This window comes from Lepisosteus oculatus, chromosome 8, assembly GCF_040954835.1.
Source record: "Lepisosteus oculatus isolate fLepOcu1 chromosome 8, fLepOcu1.hap2, whole genome shotgun sequence".
Taxonomy (NCBI): Eukaryota; Metazoa; Chordata; class Actinopteri; order Semionotiformes; family Lepisosteidae; genus Lepisosteus; species Lepisosteus oculatus.
In genome coordinates, this window is record NC_090703.1 from 44,724,499 (window position 1) to 44,744,347 (window position 19,849).

General features: G+C 36.8%; 2 protein-coding genes across 11 annotated transcripts in view; one reads left to right on the forward strand and one right to left on the reverse strand.

The window, feature by feature from the left end:
* The first annotated feature begins 855 nt into the window (after window positions 1-855).
* On the forward strand, window positions 856-9,428 carry gja2 (gap junction protein, alpha 2). Of its 2 annotated transcripts, none has more exons than XM_015351289.2 (2): window positions 856-1,225; window positions 6,885-9,428. In XM_015351289.2, exon 2 carries the CDS (start codon window positions 6,909-6,911, stop codon window positions 7,980-7,982), a length of 1,074 nt encoding a protein of 357 aa, XP_015206775.1. In that variant the 5' UTR covers window positions 856-1,225; window positions 6,885-6,908; the 3' UTR covers window positions 7,983-9,428. The 2 variants fall into 2 exon arrangements, with proteins under 2 accessions (XP_015206775.1, XP_015206776.1); XM_015351290.2 differs by lacking the exon at window positions 856-1,225 and adding an exon at window positions 4,689-5,120.
* A 1,073-nt stretch (window positions 9,429-10,501) lies between these two features.
* Window positions 10,502-19,849, reverse strand: part of LOC102683182 (zinc finger MYM-type protein 3-like) — a 32,680-nt gene continuing 23,332 nt past the window's right edge. For all 9 annotated transcript variants that reach the window (XM_069193487.1, XM_069193485.1, XM_069193484.1 and 6 more), the window contains exons 23-25: window positions 18,429-18,683; window positions 15,571-15,688; window positions 10,502-14,477 (exon numbers count right to left, since the gene is read on the reverse strand). In XM_069193487.1, the coding sequence (XP_069049588.1) occupies window positions 14,282-14,477; window positions 15,571-15,688; window positions 18,429-18,683 (569 nt within the window). In that variant the 3' untranslated portion in view covers window positions 10,502-14,281. The remainder of the gene's footprint in view (window positions 14,478-15,570; window positions 15,689-18,428; window positions 18,684-19,849) is intronic.

Below are 19,849 nucleotides of genomic sequence, written 5' to 3' on the forward strand. Positions count from 1 at the left end.
CTGTTCAGCTTGACCACCTGTGTTAAAATATCATCACCAATGAGTGAAAAGTGAGGTCTCTCAGTGCTAGCCCACACACAGAGTTCCAGGTTATCAATGACCTTTGGTAATAGTCTCATCCTTACAGAATCCTAAATACCCAGGCCTTTGACAGCTGCACTAAGACCCCAAGCTTGGGGCATAGGAGACATTTGCCATTTCAGGGAGTAAATCACACTCTCACACAAACCATATATGGTGGGCTTCTTCGTCATTAATGACTTTCATGTACTGAACAAAACTAAACTTGGTTTACTTAACACTTTAGGGTACATTTGACCTTAAAGTAGAGTTCCCATATTAACTAAATCTCTGTATAAGTGTTTTTCTGTCTTTATTCCCATTTTGTGATACTGATGAAATAACCAACATTCATTGTTGTGATCTGGAAATCAGTTTATTTGTTAGGGCCTTTAATGGTTTTCAGTGATGAGGGAATAATTAAAAGCCAAGCACTCCATCCTGGTTGGTTCAAGGAATACACACACATCTAGTCCAATTCCTGTTCAGTATGATCCGAGTTCAGTTTTTCATCTATTTCCAATTTCTGTGCCAGACACTGCATTCTGTAGAGAAAGTGTAAGTTAACCCCTATTTTAAAAGAAAAAGACATGCTTGATCTTTTGGGACACTGAGAAATATGGTCCTGCCTTACTGCCTCTGTGAGACTGAGCTGCCTCCCAATAACATTATGACTACCAGCCTGAAATTCCAAGTCAATCCCTAAGTGATAGCAGAGACCCTCCCTGAAACTGGATTATATTTAGAACAGAGGTCGTGCGGGAGAAAAACGACATCATTGGACAGCAAAACTGCCAGTCACAAGAACTGAAGAAATTACTACCAAGTGTCCTGCTTTGTGCTCCACAGTGGGGAGAGCGCATATCCAGCCAAAATTATCTGAAGGGGGGGTGATATTTGCAGCGTCTGTACTTCAACTCGGTCAGGTTTAGCACAAGGGATTAACAGTATTCTAATTGATAAGAAGTAAACTGTATTTAAAATTAATTGCTTTCTCGGCTACTGTAATTGCTTTTTTAACAGTAGCTGTCAACGGTTTTACCCCCATTCAAGAGAATGGCTTCAGAAGTAAGAGCTGTAGAAGATCAGTCACAAATGTAAGTGACCTGCGTGGATATATCAATGAGTAAAGACTCCCATTGCTGGAGATGTGTGGATTGAAAAGGTATGTATTCATTAGTACATTACTAACGCATTTAAAGATAATTCTCTGAATTTATATTTGAGCAGTAGTTTCTCACAAAGCAAACGTGGAATGTCACTGTTTTCTCTTTATCTGAACTTTCAATTTAAGGTAAGACCGGATAAGGAATAAACAATACAGATCTGATTTAGCACACTTACAGAGTGTGAAAATGCAGCCACCAGTTTTTACTTCTAATACAAACACACTTCTCACACATTCATTTAACCAATTTAAATTTCCTGGTTTTTGTTTCACATTTATGTTTAAGGAATTTTATTAATTTCATGTGTAGGTAATACACATACTGTGTACTATGCTAAATGTCATACAGTAGATAATATGAATAAGTGAAAACGTTGTACATTGATAAACTAATATGGATCAATAATAAGTAAAAACATTCCTCAAATCAAAGGAAAGTGCCTTATTTATGAGAATTCCTTTTAAATTTAGATTTTAGCTTTAACAAAGTAAACTGTTTCCAATAAAACTGAATGCAAAATGGTTTACCATATCAAATACTGTACAATGAAGTGGAGAAAAACAAATCCATATAAGACCAGATCAGTAAATAAATAATTGAATTCGGAAAACATTATAACAGGAACAACACAGTACAATATATATGTACATATTAGAATTTGTAATATATTTTTTAAATTCAGTATATGTGTTCTCTCTAAGAACTCTCCAAGAGTTCTCTTTAAGATATGTTGTTCTCAAAAAAGCAATTTCCACTTTACATATTAACATAAACCACATAAATACATAATGTTTGAATGCAACAAAATCATTTGTTTGGTTAATTGCAGATTTAGAACCTTTAGAAGATTAAAACTGCATCACATAAAAGGTGCTGTCTATCTACTGCCGTTTTGGATAAAGAAGGCATTTAAAATGAATACAGTATATAGCCATTTGTTTTAGAATATACTGTAAAACTCTCTTTCCTTATGACTCGAAAAGACCTGTTAAAAATGTCAATTTCTAAACGAATTAGAAGGTAAAAATCAAGTAGATCTACAAAACAATGGAAGATAAACAGTAATTTGAAAGATATTATAATAGTCAATTAAATGGAATATCTAAAACATTGTGGTAGATAACCATGCATCTTGAAAGTTTCCTCCACAGAACCCAAGGCAAAAGGTGAAACATAAAGGGATTAGTGGGCTCTTAAAGGTTGTGAAAATCATATACTTTTTCATTCATCATTTATATACTATAAATACAGCATGTAACTGAAAGGAAACTGTCAGCACTCTCTGGAGCCAGAAATACCTAGACACACCTAAATAAACCTCTAAATATAAAGTTAATAAAAATGTAAAGTTATCCAACTTTATCAAAGCCTTGAGAGGTGAAATTAATTTGAAATAGACTACATTTACCTTTGTGATGTTTTGAAACAAATGTTTGTTGATTCACTGTTTTTTCATATTAGAATTTCCAACTTCCTTTCATGAAATAAAATAAACATTGTCATGTGTTCCAAAGACCACGAGAAGCTATGTATGAAGCATTTACCTAATTTCTTTTAGGTATTTTATTTTATTTATTGGATAGGTTTTGTGAACAGTTTATAACAAAATTAAGGTTGGTTAAACAGATGTTCAGTGTAATAGTGGTGGATGATTGGTATTTATAAAATACTAGAGACTGAAACAAAAATCTAAGGCTTAAAAACACTTGCTAAGTTTCTTTGTTCAGGAGGTTTTGAAAAAAGCTATAAAAAGCAAGATTCCTTTAATGAAGGCAGCATAAGGGAGCAGTCATTTATTAGTGTACTCACTAACAAATGAGAATGTGTGCCAGTAACCACTTCTAGAGTTACAAGAATTATAACTTTTCCCACAACTTGTGCATTTCTGTTAAAGTGGAAGCAAAGGCTATTTAAAACAATGTGGTACACTCACTTTTTGCAGAAGAGTCTAGCTGCGCTCAGCGGACTCTTTCTTATAAACTGAAGGCATTACTACAAAGGTTTTGTTGTGTGGTTTTAATTACTTTGCTTAGTGCCTCAGGTTCTGTAGTTAGAGATGCTGCCACATAACAGGTCCAGTTAATATATCCCTGACTTCCAGAAACCTCATGCATCCATGTGCTAGTGACAGGCATTCTAAGAATTAATGGCACTTAGGTTTCTCATGGCCCTGGTGCTCTGACAAAAAGACAATAAATGTAGCACTGATGTTGAAACAATTACTTTTTCTTCAGATCAAGGCACACTACAATTACTGAGGATGTGGGAGTGAAAGTTACATTTGACATGATGCGCTGCTGTTTCCAAATCTGTTTCATGTAAACCAAGAAGAGTTTTCAACTTGTCTGAACTGTTGTGAAAACACATATAAAAACAAAATGCTTCCTAGCCTTCAAACCGTGGAATTCTAAGTCCAATAAATTGTGATGAGTTAGACAGCAAAGGGATCTCAACTTATCTAAATATGTTTAGAAGACAAAAATTGTTGAGACTGAAGAAATGCTTTTTTCTGGTATTTAATATCCTAAAGTTGTCCATCTGAAAGATCCAGCTGAGCAAGGAGCTACATTTTTAAGAATAAATGCAATGCTTTGCTGTTTTGCACAAAACTGACTTGTCTTGCAGAAAGTTGTCTTTCTGTTGCTTCTGAAGCCAGTTGCAAACCAACTTCTGAGACGGGCATCATTAGTTAAAATCACATTAACCTGTCTTGCTGTTTATGGAGGAAATTGTTTGCTTAACATCTAATGAAGTTCTCTCAAGACCCAATTCTATTTTTAGAAAGCACAACATAAATGACCATGCTGTATGCAGAATCTGTATTTTTCTGTCCTTATTCGTATACATTATATGGCCTGCTTATTAGTTAAAGGGATTAAACCCTTTGAAGATACAGATAGATTTTAACATTTGGCCAGCCTGGATATTATTATAGCTCTGGTAACTAAGCAATGAGATGAATACAAAAACATATACTTGCTGCCTAGGCTGTAGCTGAGAGAAGTGGACTCTTGTCAGTTTTTATAACAATCCAGAATGTTTATGGATCTGTTTTAAAATAATCTCAAAGCCTAGTTTAATTTTTTTGTAATGACTGAATACAGTGTCAAGGATCTAGGTGTATAAATAAGGCAAGATGTCTCTGATATGTTAGAGTCCAATCACAATTCAGTCTGAGCCATATTTTGTGGAAGGTGATGACCATATATATAGTATATAGTATCTAAATTCTAAACATCAACCCTAAACAAAATGAGAATAAGTTTGCTGAAATTCCCTTACCTGCTGCAACTGTCTCAGAAAAGGGTATAATTCATGAAAGAGTATTTACAGTCTGCAAGAACTTTCAGTTAAGAAACAAAATTAACTTAATTTGTTCAGGCAGTAGAGAAGACATCTGTGATTTCTTTATTTTCCGCTCTCTACTGCATTTTAACAACAGATACAATCCAAACTGAAGAGGCAATTTCTTAAATGCCCACAGCGAGCTTACTAATAAACAGGAAACTTTGAAAGACAAAAGCAATGTTCTGGTGGAGGAAACAGGTGTTTTGCTGTGAAGAACATTTCCCGTTTTTGCCAGTAAAAGGTTAGGAAACAAAGATTAAGTGCAGAGGAAAGAAATCATACTCAGCCAGTGAAGCCAAAGCTGAGACAAGACTGTTCCCCAACTGGAGAATGAAAAGCAGTTCTCAATCTCAGACTGAATTAATTGCAGCACAGCTTCAGATGGAAACCAAAGGCAGAAACAGGTCACTCAAGTTGGCTTTACCTTGATGTCTACACCAGGGGGTCTCAGGATCATGAAGAAAAACAGCTTGCAGCTTGAACATACAAACGTACAGCGTTTGTACACCAGTTTGTGATTCTGCCTTAGTAGGCTCATCTCAGGTATGTTTGTGCTGCAGACTTTTTCTATCTGACAAAATGTTTCTGTTCTGGACTGAACCATTTAGGCGTTATGGCTGTTGAGCATTGATCGTGGAAAAATCTAAACCCACCACATTAAACCTAATGATATCTCCATACAATATCTTAAAATCTATTTGTCTACCATCCTCCATTTAGGGACGTGACAAATACATCACTGACAGAAAATTATTGGTTAAATAAATACCATGTAATGTACAGTATATGCACCATTGGCAACTTTTTGGGGGCTTGATCATGTTTTGAGAACTTTTTGTCCTAGTGTCTCTCTCTCTTAGTTTGTAAGATTTAAGTTTTATATATCTCAGGATGTTACATATAAGACTCTTATAACAGTAAAGGGTAGCTGGAGAATGAGTCAGCAAGAAAGTAAAATGCAGAGTGTCCAAAACACCATTTTTCTTAAGAGGGTCAACTGATAACAGAACAAGATAGAAAAATGTAATTTGAAATATAAAACTAGTCCGTCTGAAAACCTTTTTTAACCCCACAAATAAATGTGTTTGATTTAATCAGAAAGGGGCATACAAAACTAAAATTAGGTCAATAAACAACCTTTTTTGTTTGTTAAATATAAGTATTCTTACACATATGGTGCTAATCTTTCATGTCAACCAAAGATCCCTACTCCATACATGGCTCTGCTTCAACCTTCAATTTGCATCACATCAACACCACAAATCTAACAAAAAACAGATACACTGAGCTTTACGGACATTGAAGTAACCTCCCGACATGCATCTTCTTAATATTTTTAATGTGACTTATTTTCCAAGGGTTTCAAAGAGTGCAAACTTTGATGCATTTCTCAGACGATTTTTACAATTACAAGAGTGAATACAATGGACCAAACTGGTTGAGGCTTCAGATTTAAAAACCACCAGAAGAACTGCTTTATTACAAATGACAATTACTTTTTGCAAACACTGTGCTATGAAATTGAAAATATATTTTTAAAGCCTTCAATGTTTCAGACTCTGAAAAAACTAAATAAAATATTATTTTGTGTTCAGTTTCTGCTTTGTAAATGTGACGATCACAGAAAGCATTCCAGTTTAATCAAGCCCATGAACCTACCAAACACAGACAGTCCATAACATCGACAAATATGACTGTCATGAATGTATACGCTTAATATTAAAAATGACACAGTTGATATACTAGAGGAGACAATGTGAAATGTACAATGTATCATAAATGCTATTTTATATAAACACTATTACAGAATAGATGGATTTATTTGTTTAACGTATGTACATCTATTTCAGTGTATTGTCATAATCTAATAGTACTGTCAGCCAACAAACTGCTCAATTGGCTTCATTGGTATCATTTGAAAACCAAATATTTTAATTAAAAAGGGTGAAATTGAGACTGAACATATTAAGACTTTGTTTCACTCTTATTCTCCAATATTTTGAACATTAAATGATTCTCAGATTACTTTTAATACTTTTGTTTAAGAAAGAAGGTGTCTTGTGATTCCACTTACTATGGTAAGAAACAGAACTGATGGTATTGAAGCACATGTTGCGAAAAATACTGAAATGTTACCAAACTGAATCAAAACATCTCTGTTTAATTACCAGAGTGAGTATTTTAACACGCACTTTCAAGACTGAACACCTGTTATTTCTGCAAAGAAGTTGTCCAAATTGAGAAAAGCTGCCTTTTAAATGTCTTTGTGGCAGTAACCCATCAGCATGTATCTCTCTGTCTCTGCAGGGTTAGCCCCGTGCAGTTGCCACTATGGGAGACTGGAGCTTGCTGGGAAAACTGCTGGAAAGTGCCCAGGAGCACTCGACAGTGGTGGGAAAGGTGTGGCTGACGGTCCTCTTCATCTTCCGGATCCTGGTTCTGGGAGCCGCTGCGGAGAAAGTCTGGGGAGATGAGCAGTCGGGCTTCACCTGTGACACCAAGCAGCCTGGTTGCCAAAGCGTCTGCTATGACAAGACCTTCCCCATCTCGCACATCCGCTTCTGGGTGCTGCAGATCATCTTCGTGTCCACCCCCACTCTCATTTACCTGGGCCACATTCTGCACCTGGTGCGCATGGAGGAGAAGCAAAAGCAGAAGGAGAAAGAGAGGATAACCCAAGCAGCCAATCAAGGAGACAAGCAGCCCCTTCTGGGTGAAACAAAAGCGAAGAAGCCTTCAGTGCGAGACGCACAGGGCCGGATCCAGATGCAAGGTGTTATTTTACGGACCTACGTCTTTAATATCATATTCAAAACCCTTTTTGAGGTGGGCTTCATAGTGGCTCAGTACTTCCTCTATGGCTTTGAACTCAAACCTCTTTACACTTGTGACCGACTTCCGTGCCCCAACATTGTCAACTGCTACATCTCCAGGCCAACAGAAAAGACTATCTTTATTGTATTCATGTTGGCAGTGGCATGCATCTCCTTGTTACTGAACCTGGTTGAGATGTACCACTTGGGTTTCACAAAGTGCCGACAAGGGGTGTCTTCCAAGTCTGAGATTGCATCTGAAATGGGCTCTAAAGACCCCAATGACACAGTGGTGCCCTTTGTCCCTAATTACAATTATTTTCCAAAACAGCACTCTCCAACAGGACCTTACCAATCTGGATCGAGGTACAGCCTTTCTCCTTTACCTGAGCCTGACACTGCTTATCACCCATACAATAGCAAAGCGGCCTATAAGCAAAACAGAGACAACTTAGCTGTAGAGAGGAACAGCAAGCCTGATGAAAGTGATTTGAAAGTGAAGAAAGGGACGCCTGTAGAAAAACAGCGCAGACCTAGCAGATCCAGCAAGCACAGCAACAACAAGACCAGACTGGATGATCTCAAAATTTAACGGCATCTGCGCTTCACTTATCAATACACAAAAGCCTTCCAAATGCACATGCACGCATTCTGGCTGTTCGTCCTATTGCAAGGAATGTTTGGTTGCGGGTTTTGCAGGAAGTACTTTTGAATTGCATTGATCATGGTACGCTTGGGACATGTGTCTTTAATTACAAACGCTGTGGTTTGAAACCACTGGTAGGCAAGGAACAAACACAGCACATAGCTTTCATCTTTTCTCTAATGGCTGGTTCCATCAAAGGCTCCACCTACAGTACTGTACCCTCATGTGTGGGTATTCTTGTTTGTGCGGCAATGTTGTTTTCCCTCCTTTCTTATTTAACATATGAGAACATTTAAAGCCATTACTTGAAAATAAAGATTTGTTTTTTGTAAGACATAAACATAAACATTCTCAATACAGTCAGTAAGATTAAAAATACATTTAAAGATGTCATAGATGTCAGACTGCTTGTATTTATAGCCAGGTTCTTACGGAGAAGACATCTGCCATAGTCAGTATCTGTTGCTGATACTGTTGTAAACACATTAAAGTACTATTGCAAGCCCTTCTTAAAGAATAAAACACTTACATTGATCATGCGGATAGAACTATGTAGACAAATACGTTGCTGCATTGTTGTTTGGCTTATTTGTTGATTTGGTGCTGTAGAACATTTAATATTCATGTCATGCTAAAATAAAACATGCAGTGGAAACAATGCATTACTGACATTTTAGTGAACACTGATGCAATTGTTTTCAGTTTTGTCCACCTTTGATTTTGAACTCCTTGATAGATCACCTCTTACTCCCAGATATAGATTAGGCTCAGCTGGTATCACTGTACAAACCACTACTGTACCTTTTCACATGAAAGAACTTTATAACAGTGAAAGTAAAATCATTTGATGATGACCATCAATATTGAAAGAAAATGTAATAATATTAAACCAAAGGGACTACAAATTGAGCTCACCTTTCTCTGAAGTGTAAAAGCAATACACAAAACACAAGCAATAAGTATAACAAAATATTTTTTTTGAAAAAACAAGTTAAAAACTGAAACTTGAACACCAAGTGTATAACAGTGCTGTCAAACTTTCTGTTTGTTGGAACTTATCCATAAAAAATTAAGTAAAGAATATGAGAGGTGTCATACTTCTGATTTGAAGAATGAAGCAGAAATGTATTGATTTGCAAAGATACTGTTGACATTTGATTGCAGATACTCAAAAAATGTCTGTGGAAACTTCAAAGAATATTCAAAAACTAAATAAAATTATATCTGTTACCTAGTGATGGTAAACAATTCTTTTATAAAGAAACCATGTGAAAACATTGCATATAGGAATGGCCAAGGTATGCTTGGATTGAAAGCTGGTGTGGAATTCATTCTTTTAGTACTTATGTTAAAGACAGATGCACATTAAAGCATTTGCTGCAACTGATTAAACTGTGTATCTGTGGTATGTTCTATATTTTGTTCATTTCTCCATGGTGAAATAAAAATTAATTTGCTTCAACTGTAGCATGCCAAAGAATAAATGTAAAAAAATGAAGTCCCATGTTCCAGTTTCCTCTCAAATTCAGGATAAGAGGCAAATCTTTTCATTTTGCCATATGAAAGCAATTCCCTAAAAAAAAAAACTTTCAGCATTTAATACACTACAGATCTGCATGTATGTGTGAGAAAACATGGTATTAGGAAATGCCTTGCTATGGTAAGTAGAGAAGTAGTCAATGGCTTTTAGCCTGACAGTAAATGATCATTTGTCCATGGTAATCTTTAAAAAAAGGGTCACATTTCCCTTATTAGCAGCCACTACTTAACTTCTGTGTAAGAAACTGTCAGAATTCAATCTCTCTTTTAATCATGGAAGGTTCTACACTTGATTTGTTCCAGAACCAGTTAGTGGTATGGGATACCAAGATTGCTGGATTCAAGTAAGCAGCTAAGTAAGAGTGCAGCTAAGAGTAAAAACATTTCTAATGGAAAACCTTAGAATGCTTGTAAAAGCCAAAAACCTTTCATGTTCAATGACCAATTACGTCAATAGAGGGCTGTGGTCAAATATATTCCCTCACATGAACATGGGGAACAATTAGGAGATGCCAGTTAACGCCCCACAGCTAGGCTTTAAACTCTGGGTGAAAATCCACATTTGTGGGGGGAGACATGAAAATGTTACACAGTAGGCACCCTAGAACCCAAGTGCTCCCCTTAACAAAATAAATTGCCAACTTACTGCAAAAGCCAAACAAGTTGTGGAGAAAAATTCCACAACTATCATGTTGCAAAGACTTAATCTTATGTACAGATACACTTGGGGATAAAATTCACACCTTAGAAACAAGATTAAGAATAGAATTTTGTGGGTCGTGAGGCTGACATGGCTTGTAATTTGTAACAATAGCAGGGAATCGGATAGATTCACAAAAGGCCCCAACAGAAAAACACTTTCTATTCATTGCACCGAATGATGGAAAACAAAATCAGAAAGGACAAAAGAGCACCCCGTAAAAAACTTATATAGTAACACAGTTTTATTTCAGTTAGGATCTAGAGACGTGGCTAGTTGTAACAGTACTTTCTCACTACAACAGCAGAGTGTTTTTACAGTAAATGGGATTTAGAAATATGCACCAAACAGTTACTAAACATGTCAAAAGCCAAGACAGTTGACAAATACAAATATTTACAGTCGTAAGCACAGAAATATGCCTGCTTAAACAAAATAAAACTATTTTGAGAAACAACATTCCAATCATCAACTGAAAAATCTGAATCTTTCCTAAGCCTCCCTCTTTTTAAAAAAAGAGGGTGTGTATATATATATTTATACATATAGTGTATACTTTGAATTTTGTATTTAAAAAAATGCTTCCATGCAAAACTGGACACTAAATCAAATGCTGTTATATGATACTTTCTCAATGAGAAAAACAATATCGGTTAAAAAAGGTGCTACCGTACTTCATGTTTTGGTAGGTTAGACTAAAACGTATAACAAAAGTAATTGCTCTGAAATCATTTAATTACATATGTTCATTACAAAGCTTATTGCCTGCAAGTTCACTTGTCATCTACATTTTATAAGACACTTTGTACACATCTTTTTAAATGAAAGACCTTTTAATCACAAGATGCACATTTTACTACTATAGTATCACAGCAGCTCAAGAGATGCATGGGTAGAAGGTCGCACTACTCTGAACCTAGGCTTTACCACAAATGGCAACACTGCCATCCTGTCTTAGACCCTGCTGTTCGTTATGCCATACTGTTGCAACAGTAAAAATGAAGTGATGAATAACATTGAAAAAATCCAGTTAAGGCCATTCAAATAAAAAACACAATCCATTTCCTGAACCTTCAGGTATACTACTGAGGTCACGATACAGAGATCAACTTTAGTAAGTTGGGTGGGGAGGGATTCTGGAACGTTGCCTGAATTTTTAAGCAAATTCAAATACTGTAAAGGAACTATTACTGAACATACTGCTTAGCATTGCTTCTTAGTGTTACAGAAGCCCATATTTATATGATGTGAAATCTATCTCATTGTATATTTATACTTTCCTTTAAGTGTACAATTCCTGAATTTTCATAAAGCTTATTATAATGAGTACATCGGTACCACAGAATCTAAACACGAATGCGCTCTTATGCATGTTTATAGGATTTTGAAATTTACAGCTAGAAACAATAAGAACAGGAATTATAGTGATTTCATAAGATCTGTTTAACACAATCACAACATTTTATTTGAAGTCATTAAGCCAACAACCTGGAACCTGATAATTCACAGGGCCACTGCAGTTCAGAAGAAAGAAAAAGTAACAAGACGTTACTGAACCAGTTTTTGTAGTAATATTGCGTAGGATAATATACTTGCCCCAAACCTCAGGATTTTGCAGGTTTGTTTTGCAAGAATAAAAGCCTTAGTCTGAAACTGAAACAGCATATAATTTTCTCTTCATCTTATCACCATTAGGACTGTACTTACCTAGATAAAAACGGGGTTAGGATTATATAATAGTAAAAAAAAACAATGTTTTTAAAAGGATATTCTCTACTCTTTTAAAAAAGAAGAGTACATTTAAGCTTTTATAATGTAGAACAACAACATGACTGTGGTAACACAATAAAGCTGTTCTTATGAATAACGTGAAATATACATTCAACCCAAAGAGACATATGATGTCCAAGTTTTTTATGCTGTATAGGTTTCTCAACACATTTCCACATGAATCACAAACTAGATGAGGAATGAAAATCAGAGCAAATCTTTCTGCTTGTCCTCACTTTTTAATTATGAAGGAGAGCTTGGTCTTAAGGCCACCTCCTTATGAATCTTGAGAATATAAAAATCCCCTGTACTTTTCACAAACGTCTATACTGCAGTAATTAAGGCATGCTGTTTCACGTAATTCCAAATCTTGTATTTGTTACCTTTACAGTATAGCTTGTCTGCAGAGAAGCAGATTTACATATAGATGTCATTTGAAGATTAACATATAGCAGGAAGACTTTCTAAGCTTGAGATGAAATTTAAAATGTTGAGCGAGTGCATCAGGTTAGATGGAAAAGGTTTCCTACGTTGCAGCATGAGAAAAATACTTCTTTTTGATCTGAAATCAAAAGCAACTAAATTATAAGGCAAAAGACAAATTCTATTTCATTTTGTAACATTCTTAGCAAATTAAAGAAGACTAATTAAGTAAATAAGATGCCACTTTAGCCAGGAAGCTATTAAATTGTAGTGGAGTAGCACAAGTAAATCGCAGGACTCCGAAGTGGCATAGGAAATGGTCACGCCCAGCTGTAGGATGAAGGCTACGATCCAGGTACTGCAGGTCTGAGTCTGTGTCCAGTCAGCAGCTGGCAAGAGTCCCTAAGCAGTAGTGTGCATTAGCAGTGAGTAGAGTGGGATTAGTTTTTTGTTCACAGCAACACAACGATCCTCACAAGCACCTCTGACACTTGTAGGTCTGTGGTGCCGACAATGAAAAAGATACACTTCCTCCCATCAGTGTTAAAACCCTTGCACAGGACCGAGCAGCCCCTCTGTGCTTGCAGTGTTTGTAAACCAGAGTCCAAATGCAATAAACACACAACCGGCAATTCCACTTTGGGACGGTTTATAACAAAAAATACATTTTTAAAAGAGTCTAAAATATTTAGAAAAAAAAAAGATATAAACTTCACAGAGAGAATCTTCATTTTTTCAGTTCTCAAGACAATAAACTTCTGTTCTAATCCCAGTCCTAGTGATCCCAATTACCAATATTTTTTTTTTCCTGTCTGGAGGCTACCATTTGAATATTCTGATCAATTCACTGTTTTTCCGATCCTGAAAAGGTGAAGTCTCATAATGAAGAGTTTCACATAAAATAAAGTAATTGAACATTTCCAGAACTGAAAACTTAAAGAGGGCTAAAGGAAATAATTATCTGTTGCCATGAAATAATCAAGTGCTCAGCTTGAGCAAAACATGTCATAGCCTGGGACTGGGAAGCAATGTAAGAGGATACATCTCTAGTGTTTTAGCCCTTCCTGTCACACAACTCAAGAAATCACTTTAAATCATCAAATTGCTTGAAATGTAACCTTTTCATAATGTTCTGTTAAATGTTTATTTAATCGTTCCATAGGACTTGAATTTTAAACCTAAAGTCAACATAAAAACTGTGAAGGTGGAAATGAAAGTTAATCCTAATGCTGTGCAGCTCAAGGTCATAAAGAGTAAAAATGAAAACTTGAAAGGTTGAAGCCTAACAGACTTTTCTTTTAATGCTCAGTGAAACAAGCCTTATTAGATGGCCAAGACCTTTTCAAACTTATGCTGTACAGATCAGGCACACCGCATTAAAAGTGAGAGGGTCAATACAGATACAATACCAATTAAAAACGTGCATTTATGAATAGCATCTTAAATTAAGTGAGGGTGAAACTAAACAGTTAGGAAAGAAAAATGTGCAATTATAAAGTATGTCAGTATGGCCGACAGATAAACAGTAATAAACTGCACCCACCACACCAACAAATAGCCAGCAATGTTCACTATGATACTGTCACTGGAAGATCAAGGCCAATTTCATATAAAATATATATAGTACTTATGTACGTTCCCCTCTAACATAAAGGGTTTTCTTTCTGTTGTTTCCTAAGAGTTCCTGGAGCCCTGCCACAACACAGAGTACAGTAAAACTTTTCCTCCAAATACTGGCCAACTAATTATTTACAGGTTCAGAGTACAGTGCAATTGATATGAAGGGAAAATAAAGGTGATTAGGGCACGTCAATCAGTCAATGTCATCATCAAGTGTCTCTCTGGAATGGTCTTCATAGATCTCTTTCACTGCCAAGATCCTGTTCAGCATGCTCTCCAGCATGCTCCTGTCCATAGGAATGACCGAGTACCACAGAGGACTCTCCGCGATGCAGGAGCGCTCTGGTTGCAAGTAGAACACATCGTTTCTGTTCCTCATGCTATCCGGGCTAAACAGGGCACAAGAAGAAAAGGTGGCAATTAAGAAGGTGTTGTTATGAAGACCACTGACTTTCCATCCTCTGCAGGGCACAATTCAGATACTTATGTTTGAAGAAGTGTTTGGGAAATCGTGAACACTCCCTTTGGGGGAAAAAAGTGTCTCATGACTGCCTCGGCATGACTTTGTCACTCTGCTTTCTGTATTATGTTGTTTGATTCCTTTGAAGCAGAATTTCTTAACTTTGCACCACAATGCACAACCATAGCTAATCCCCATGCAAACAAAGTGCAATGACGCATTTTGCTGTAGCTTGAAAGCCTTTTGCAAATCTGTCTCTAATAACTTGATTATCAATGCAGACAGAGAGATTATTTCTCGTCCTACAAAGATTCCTTGAGAGCTGACAGTTTTCCACAATTGACAAATGACTTCATTGTCATCCTTCGATAAGTGAAATAACGATTTTGAATACAGAAAGGTTTCATTATAAGGTTAAAAGCACGGCTACAAAAACTCTCTATGTTCCTAGACATTAGTGATTTATTGCTGCCTCTTCTCTGTGACTAAAATCTCCATGCCCAAACCACAGCTGATGTATTATCACAAATAGACAAAACCTATGAATGCAAAAAAAAATGACAGCTGACCACTGAGTCATGCCCATTTGATTTGTGTCAGTTCTAAGAAAGCACACAGAACGGGCTCTGAGTGATTTCAATAAATTATCACATATGTCACAAGAAATCACACCATAACAAAATGCATACCAAGGAATGGAAATAAATACACCACATTCTGTACGTTTCTTAATAATGCAAGTAAATACAAAAGGCAACACCAGCACCAGGCAAAGATCATTGTGTAGTTAAGAAAATAATTCTTTTTAAACTTCATAGCACATCAACATTCACAGCTCAGTTTCCACCGTGCAGGAAACAAATGTGAGAAACTGCAGGCAAAGAGGTGGGCGAGAGGACAGTCATGCAGGCACATAGATCAACGTCATCCTTGTCCTTTTCCTGGCAACAGCGCATACCGATCTCTTTCTTTCCCATCATCACAAACGGGCGACATTGCCCCACACCTGGCCGTGTCCTTACCATTTTGAAAGGTAGAATTCGAAGAATTTCACAGGGCATCTCAGAGGGTTCATCCTGTTTTCCCGCTGCTCCAGCTCAGAAAGCTCTTCTTCGCGTTTCCTTTTTCCCATGCTGCTCTCTGCGTGAACAAAGGCACATCCAGCCGTCAACGACACTGAAGTGAATATTTTCACTCTTGGCTACATCCCAAACACTGTTTAACAGCTTGCCGTGAAAAACATATTACCTGAGCATGTTTGCAAAATAATGATCAATTCTTCTTTGCCTTTGACCACTACAAAAATAACACAAACCTCTGGTACATGGGTGGATGCAAGGACAAGGTTGAGTCTAGAAGTATTCGTAGTTGTTTAGCAGTATTTTAAAATTAGAGGCACTACATAAACAGAGACTATATACAGCTCCAAGGACACTCTATACGTGTTAAGTTACCACAGTGTACTCTGATGTGCATCTAAGTTTATTTTCTGGAATGCTAATCTACAAAATCTAGAACAACCTGTTCAATATGTTATCTACACATTTTAGACTACAAGCATGACAAATGCAGCTTGTCAAATGTGTAGGCTGAAGTGAAAGATGACTATTAATTAAAAAAAGGCTTTTAAAAGGATGAAAACACCTCTTCAAATACAAACCTCTCTTTCCACTGAAGTTAATTTTCCAAGATTCACTAGCACTTACAAATATTGAATTCACGCCTGATCTTTCATTTTTAAGTTGCGCTACTCATTTCTTGCTCCGATAAAAAAATAACCAATCATAACGCTGCTAAGCTCTTTTTAGATCACACCCATCGACTAATAATGCTTCCATGTAGCGCCCAGGGCAGCCAATCACCAAAAGGGTTAAAATTAGCAGCCTTCTCAACCATTCCTAAGTCACATACCATCTTGCACCTCCCTCACTGAGCAGCACTTCACAGATCTCCACACTGGCGTTATAAATAGAATGGAGACATACAGTACTACGAGACAAGCATCATGTCGGAATAGGGGGAAGGGATACAAAATAGTGTGCTACTCAGATAAAAATAGCAAACAAGTCTTTTATATTTCTGTTCTTACTTTTACTGAATTTGCTGTGATTTGCTGACGTGAACACATCAGCCACAGTTATGGCTTGATAGTTCCTCCTATTCAATCCAAAGGATAACTATTGTTTTAATTCATTTTTTAACGACAGCAGTCTTTAAATTTGCGTTAGCAGCTGTAGAAATTCACATTTTTCTGCCCCAGGGAACAACTGAAATACAATAAAAATGGCTCTTACTCCTTGAATCAGAGCAGTAGGTAATCAAGATCTGTGGGTTGTTCCGTGATAAAGACAGAAATTTGAACAGGGTGCAAAAAACTCATGCAAATGACCTAGCCCTTTTAAATACTAACTGAAGGGAACAAGATGCCAGGATTGAAATGTTGAGGCCAGTTTTAAAATGTATTTGTTTAAACGATACATCGTTAAACAATGTCATAAGATAATGCTTAGATATATTATAGCTTCCCCTATAAGTCAGCTACAAATAAATTGTATTAAACCTTTATAAAGCACTTTTTTAGGAAACAACTTTCACAATGTGCAATTTCTTTAAATTTCACTTTAATGTGTCAATAGGCAAATACACTCATTACAGTCTGTAAATGATCTGCTTCGGTTATAAAATACGTTAAGTGAAATTGAAGTTTCTAAACCAACACCTCATTATTTTGAAAAAACGCAGGAGGGTCAATGTTTAGGGTAATCAGGTACTCAGTTTCTCTCTTTCATTGCAATCACTAATAAACTAGATATATATTTTGGTATTCAGTAAAAGGAGAACAGCAGATGTAGTGCTTGAATTTTCATTATCATTGTTTTTAACAGTTCATGAATACAATTTAAGGTTTTTATTCATCAAACAAGAAATACTTAAATAGCATTTACAGAATTTGTCACAATGTAGATTTATATTGGAGGGTTTGCTTTTGATTTCTGAAGTATTGTGAGGCTACAATGGAAACACTTCATTTACACTTAAAATAAATTTAGAAAGATATAAACAAATACTGGCAGCTTGGCTGTGAAATGGTCAACTGTTCACAGCGCTGGGGGCCTAGGGTCAGTTCTGGACCTGGGGTGCTAACTGTGTGGAGTCTGCATGCTCTCTACATGCACTGTGATGGACTGGCGTCCCATCCAGGGTGTACCCTGCACCGCCTGTTGCTTGCTGGTATAGACTTCAGTGCACCCGTGACCTTGAATGGATAAAGGGGTTAGAAGATAATTCCCTATACTTATATAGCTTTGCTTTTTTGGACACTCCACTCTTTACAGGTAATGGGGACTCCCCCCCACCACCACCAGTGTGCAGCCCCCACCTGGATGATGTGACAGGAACCAAAGTGCACCAGTATCACCACACATCAGCTATGAGTGGGGAGGAGAACAGAGTGATAAAGCCAATTCATTGATGATGACTATTAGGAGGCCATGATTGGCAAAGGCCAATGGGAAATCTGGCCAGGATGTCAGAGTAACATCCTTACTCTTTTTGAGAAATGCCCTGGGATTTTAATGAGCACAGAGAGTCAGGATCTCGGTTTTTACATCTCAACCAAAGGATGGCGCCTTTTTACAATACAGTGTCCCCATCACTATACTGGGGCATCAGGATCCACACAGACCATGGGGTGATTGCCCCCTACTGGTCCCACTAACTGCTCTTCCAGTGGGTCTGTTAGCTTTCCCAGGTCTCCCAACCAGGGACTGTGGAACTTCAGTGGGCTGACAGTTGTAAGCTGCAGGGCGATAAAGCTGCTGGCTGGAGCTGGATAGATGTAAAAAAAAAAGCACCTCAGCACGTAAGAAATTTCCATTACCTTTAGATTTCTTGTTGCGAGCTGGGGGCCAGTAGCGAACACTGACCACCTTCACGACGCCCCGCGGAGTGGAGCACTTTCTCGACTGCCGCACAACATTGGTGAAGGACAGCTGGATGTGCTCCTCCACCGTCCTCATTCGGAAGTACTTGGTGTTGAAGAACATCAGGGTATTGAGCAAGACAAAGGGAGAGTACACCCCCAGCTGCTTACAGTCCCATAGGTGCTCTTCTTCCACTCGAGATAATATTGTACCTGCAATGAAAACCCAACGCATACAGCACAGATTTTAATTAAAACAATGAACTGATTTCTGAAAGGAGCCAGCGATTTCTTCAACTATATTTAAAAATGCTGGAATATCAATTTGCTGATATTCTTCTACCACATTATGTAAAACTTTGAATAGTAGATCATTTAATTGTGTTTAATGGGACTGTTAATGAATTTAAACCATTCATGTTGTTTTATCCGAACTTAGAAATGGTGCAGTTAACTAGATTCGGGAATGAGAAAAAGCCATATGAAGTTGCTGTAAATGGGATAGTGGTCATGTTCTGATTTTTATTTTTAATTAATGTAGTAAAATGTCTGGATTTGTTTACGTAGACATTATAGAGTACTTTGTGATGATGAGTGACAAAAAATCTCTCTTAAATACATCATGGTTCCATGCAATAAACACAATAAAATGTGAAAAAGTCTAAGGGGGGTGAAGACTTTCTATAGGAAATGTAGCTTTAAAACGCATGCTTTTTAAAACTGGATAAACTACACTTGGCATTCAGTTTCATTTCAAACTTCACTACTGTTGTTTTTGTAGCTGTAGAATGTTATCCAACACCAATGTGTTTCGATATTTATACACATTTCTTTCTGCTTTCTTTGGTACAATTGTAATTAAAATGAACTATAACTTTAAATTGTTAAGGAGCAAATTAGCAGCATACATGCCGTATGTGCAGTTGCTTGTGGTTTAAAATCCTCCTTGGGATCAAAGGTTAGTTCAGAGACAGGTCAGAGGTTGTTTTATAGCAATGTGTGAACTTTCAGTATACCAAAATACTATGTTTTATATAGACTCACTCAGTAGCACCATCCAAGCCCTTATGACCTAAGTATATTTAGGTCTCCTGGGTTTCATATCAGAGGTGACAAAATAACATTGCTGTTGATCTCCTATTTGCAGACTCCTTCCCTTCAACTTTAAAGGCAAATTAGATATTTACAAATATTTAGGTATTGAATTTTAGATACTTTTTACATTCAAATAATATTCTAATATTTACATAATTATCAAAAAAAATTACAAGTAGTGGACAAAAAAATTTAAACGCCCTGTAAATGAGCGACACCAAGTACACTGAAAGCAAGGGCTTCCACACAGGTGAGGGTCAAGAGTTAATTAAGCTACCAACATC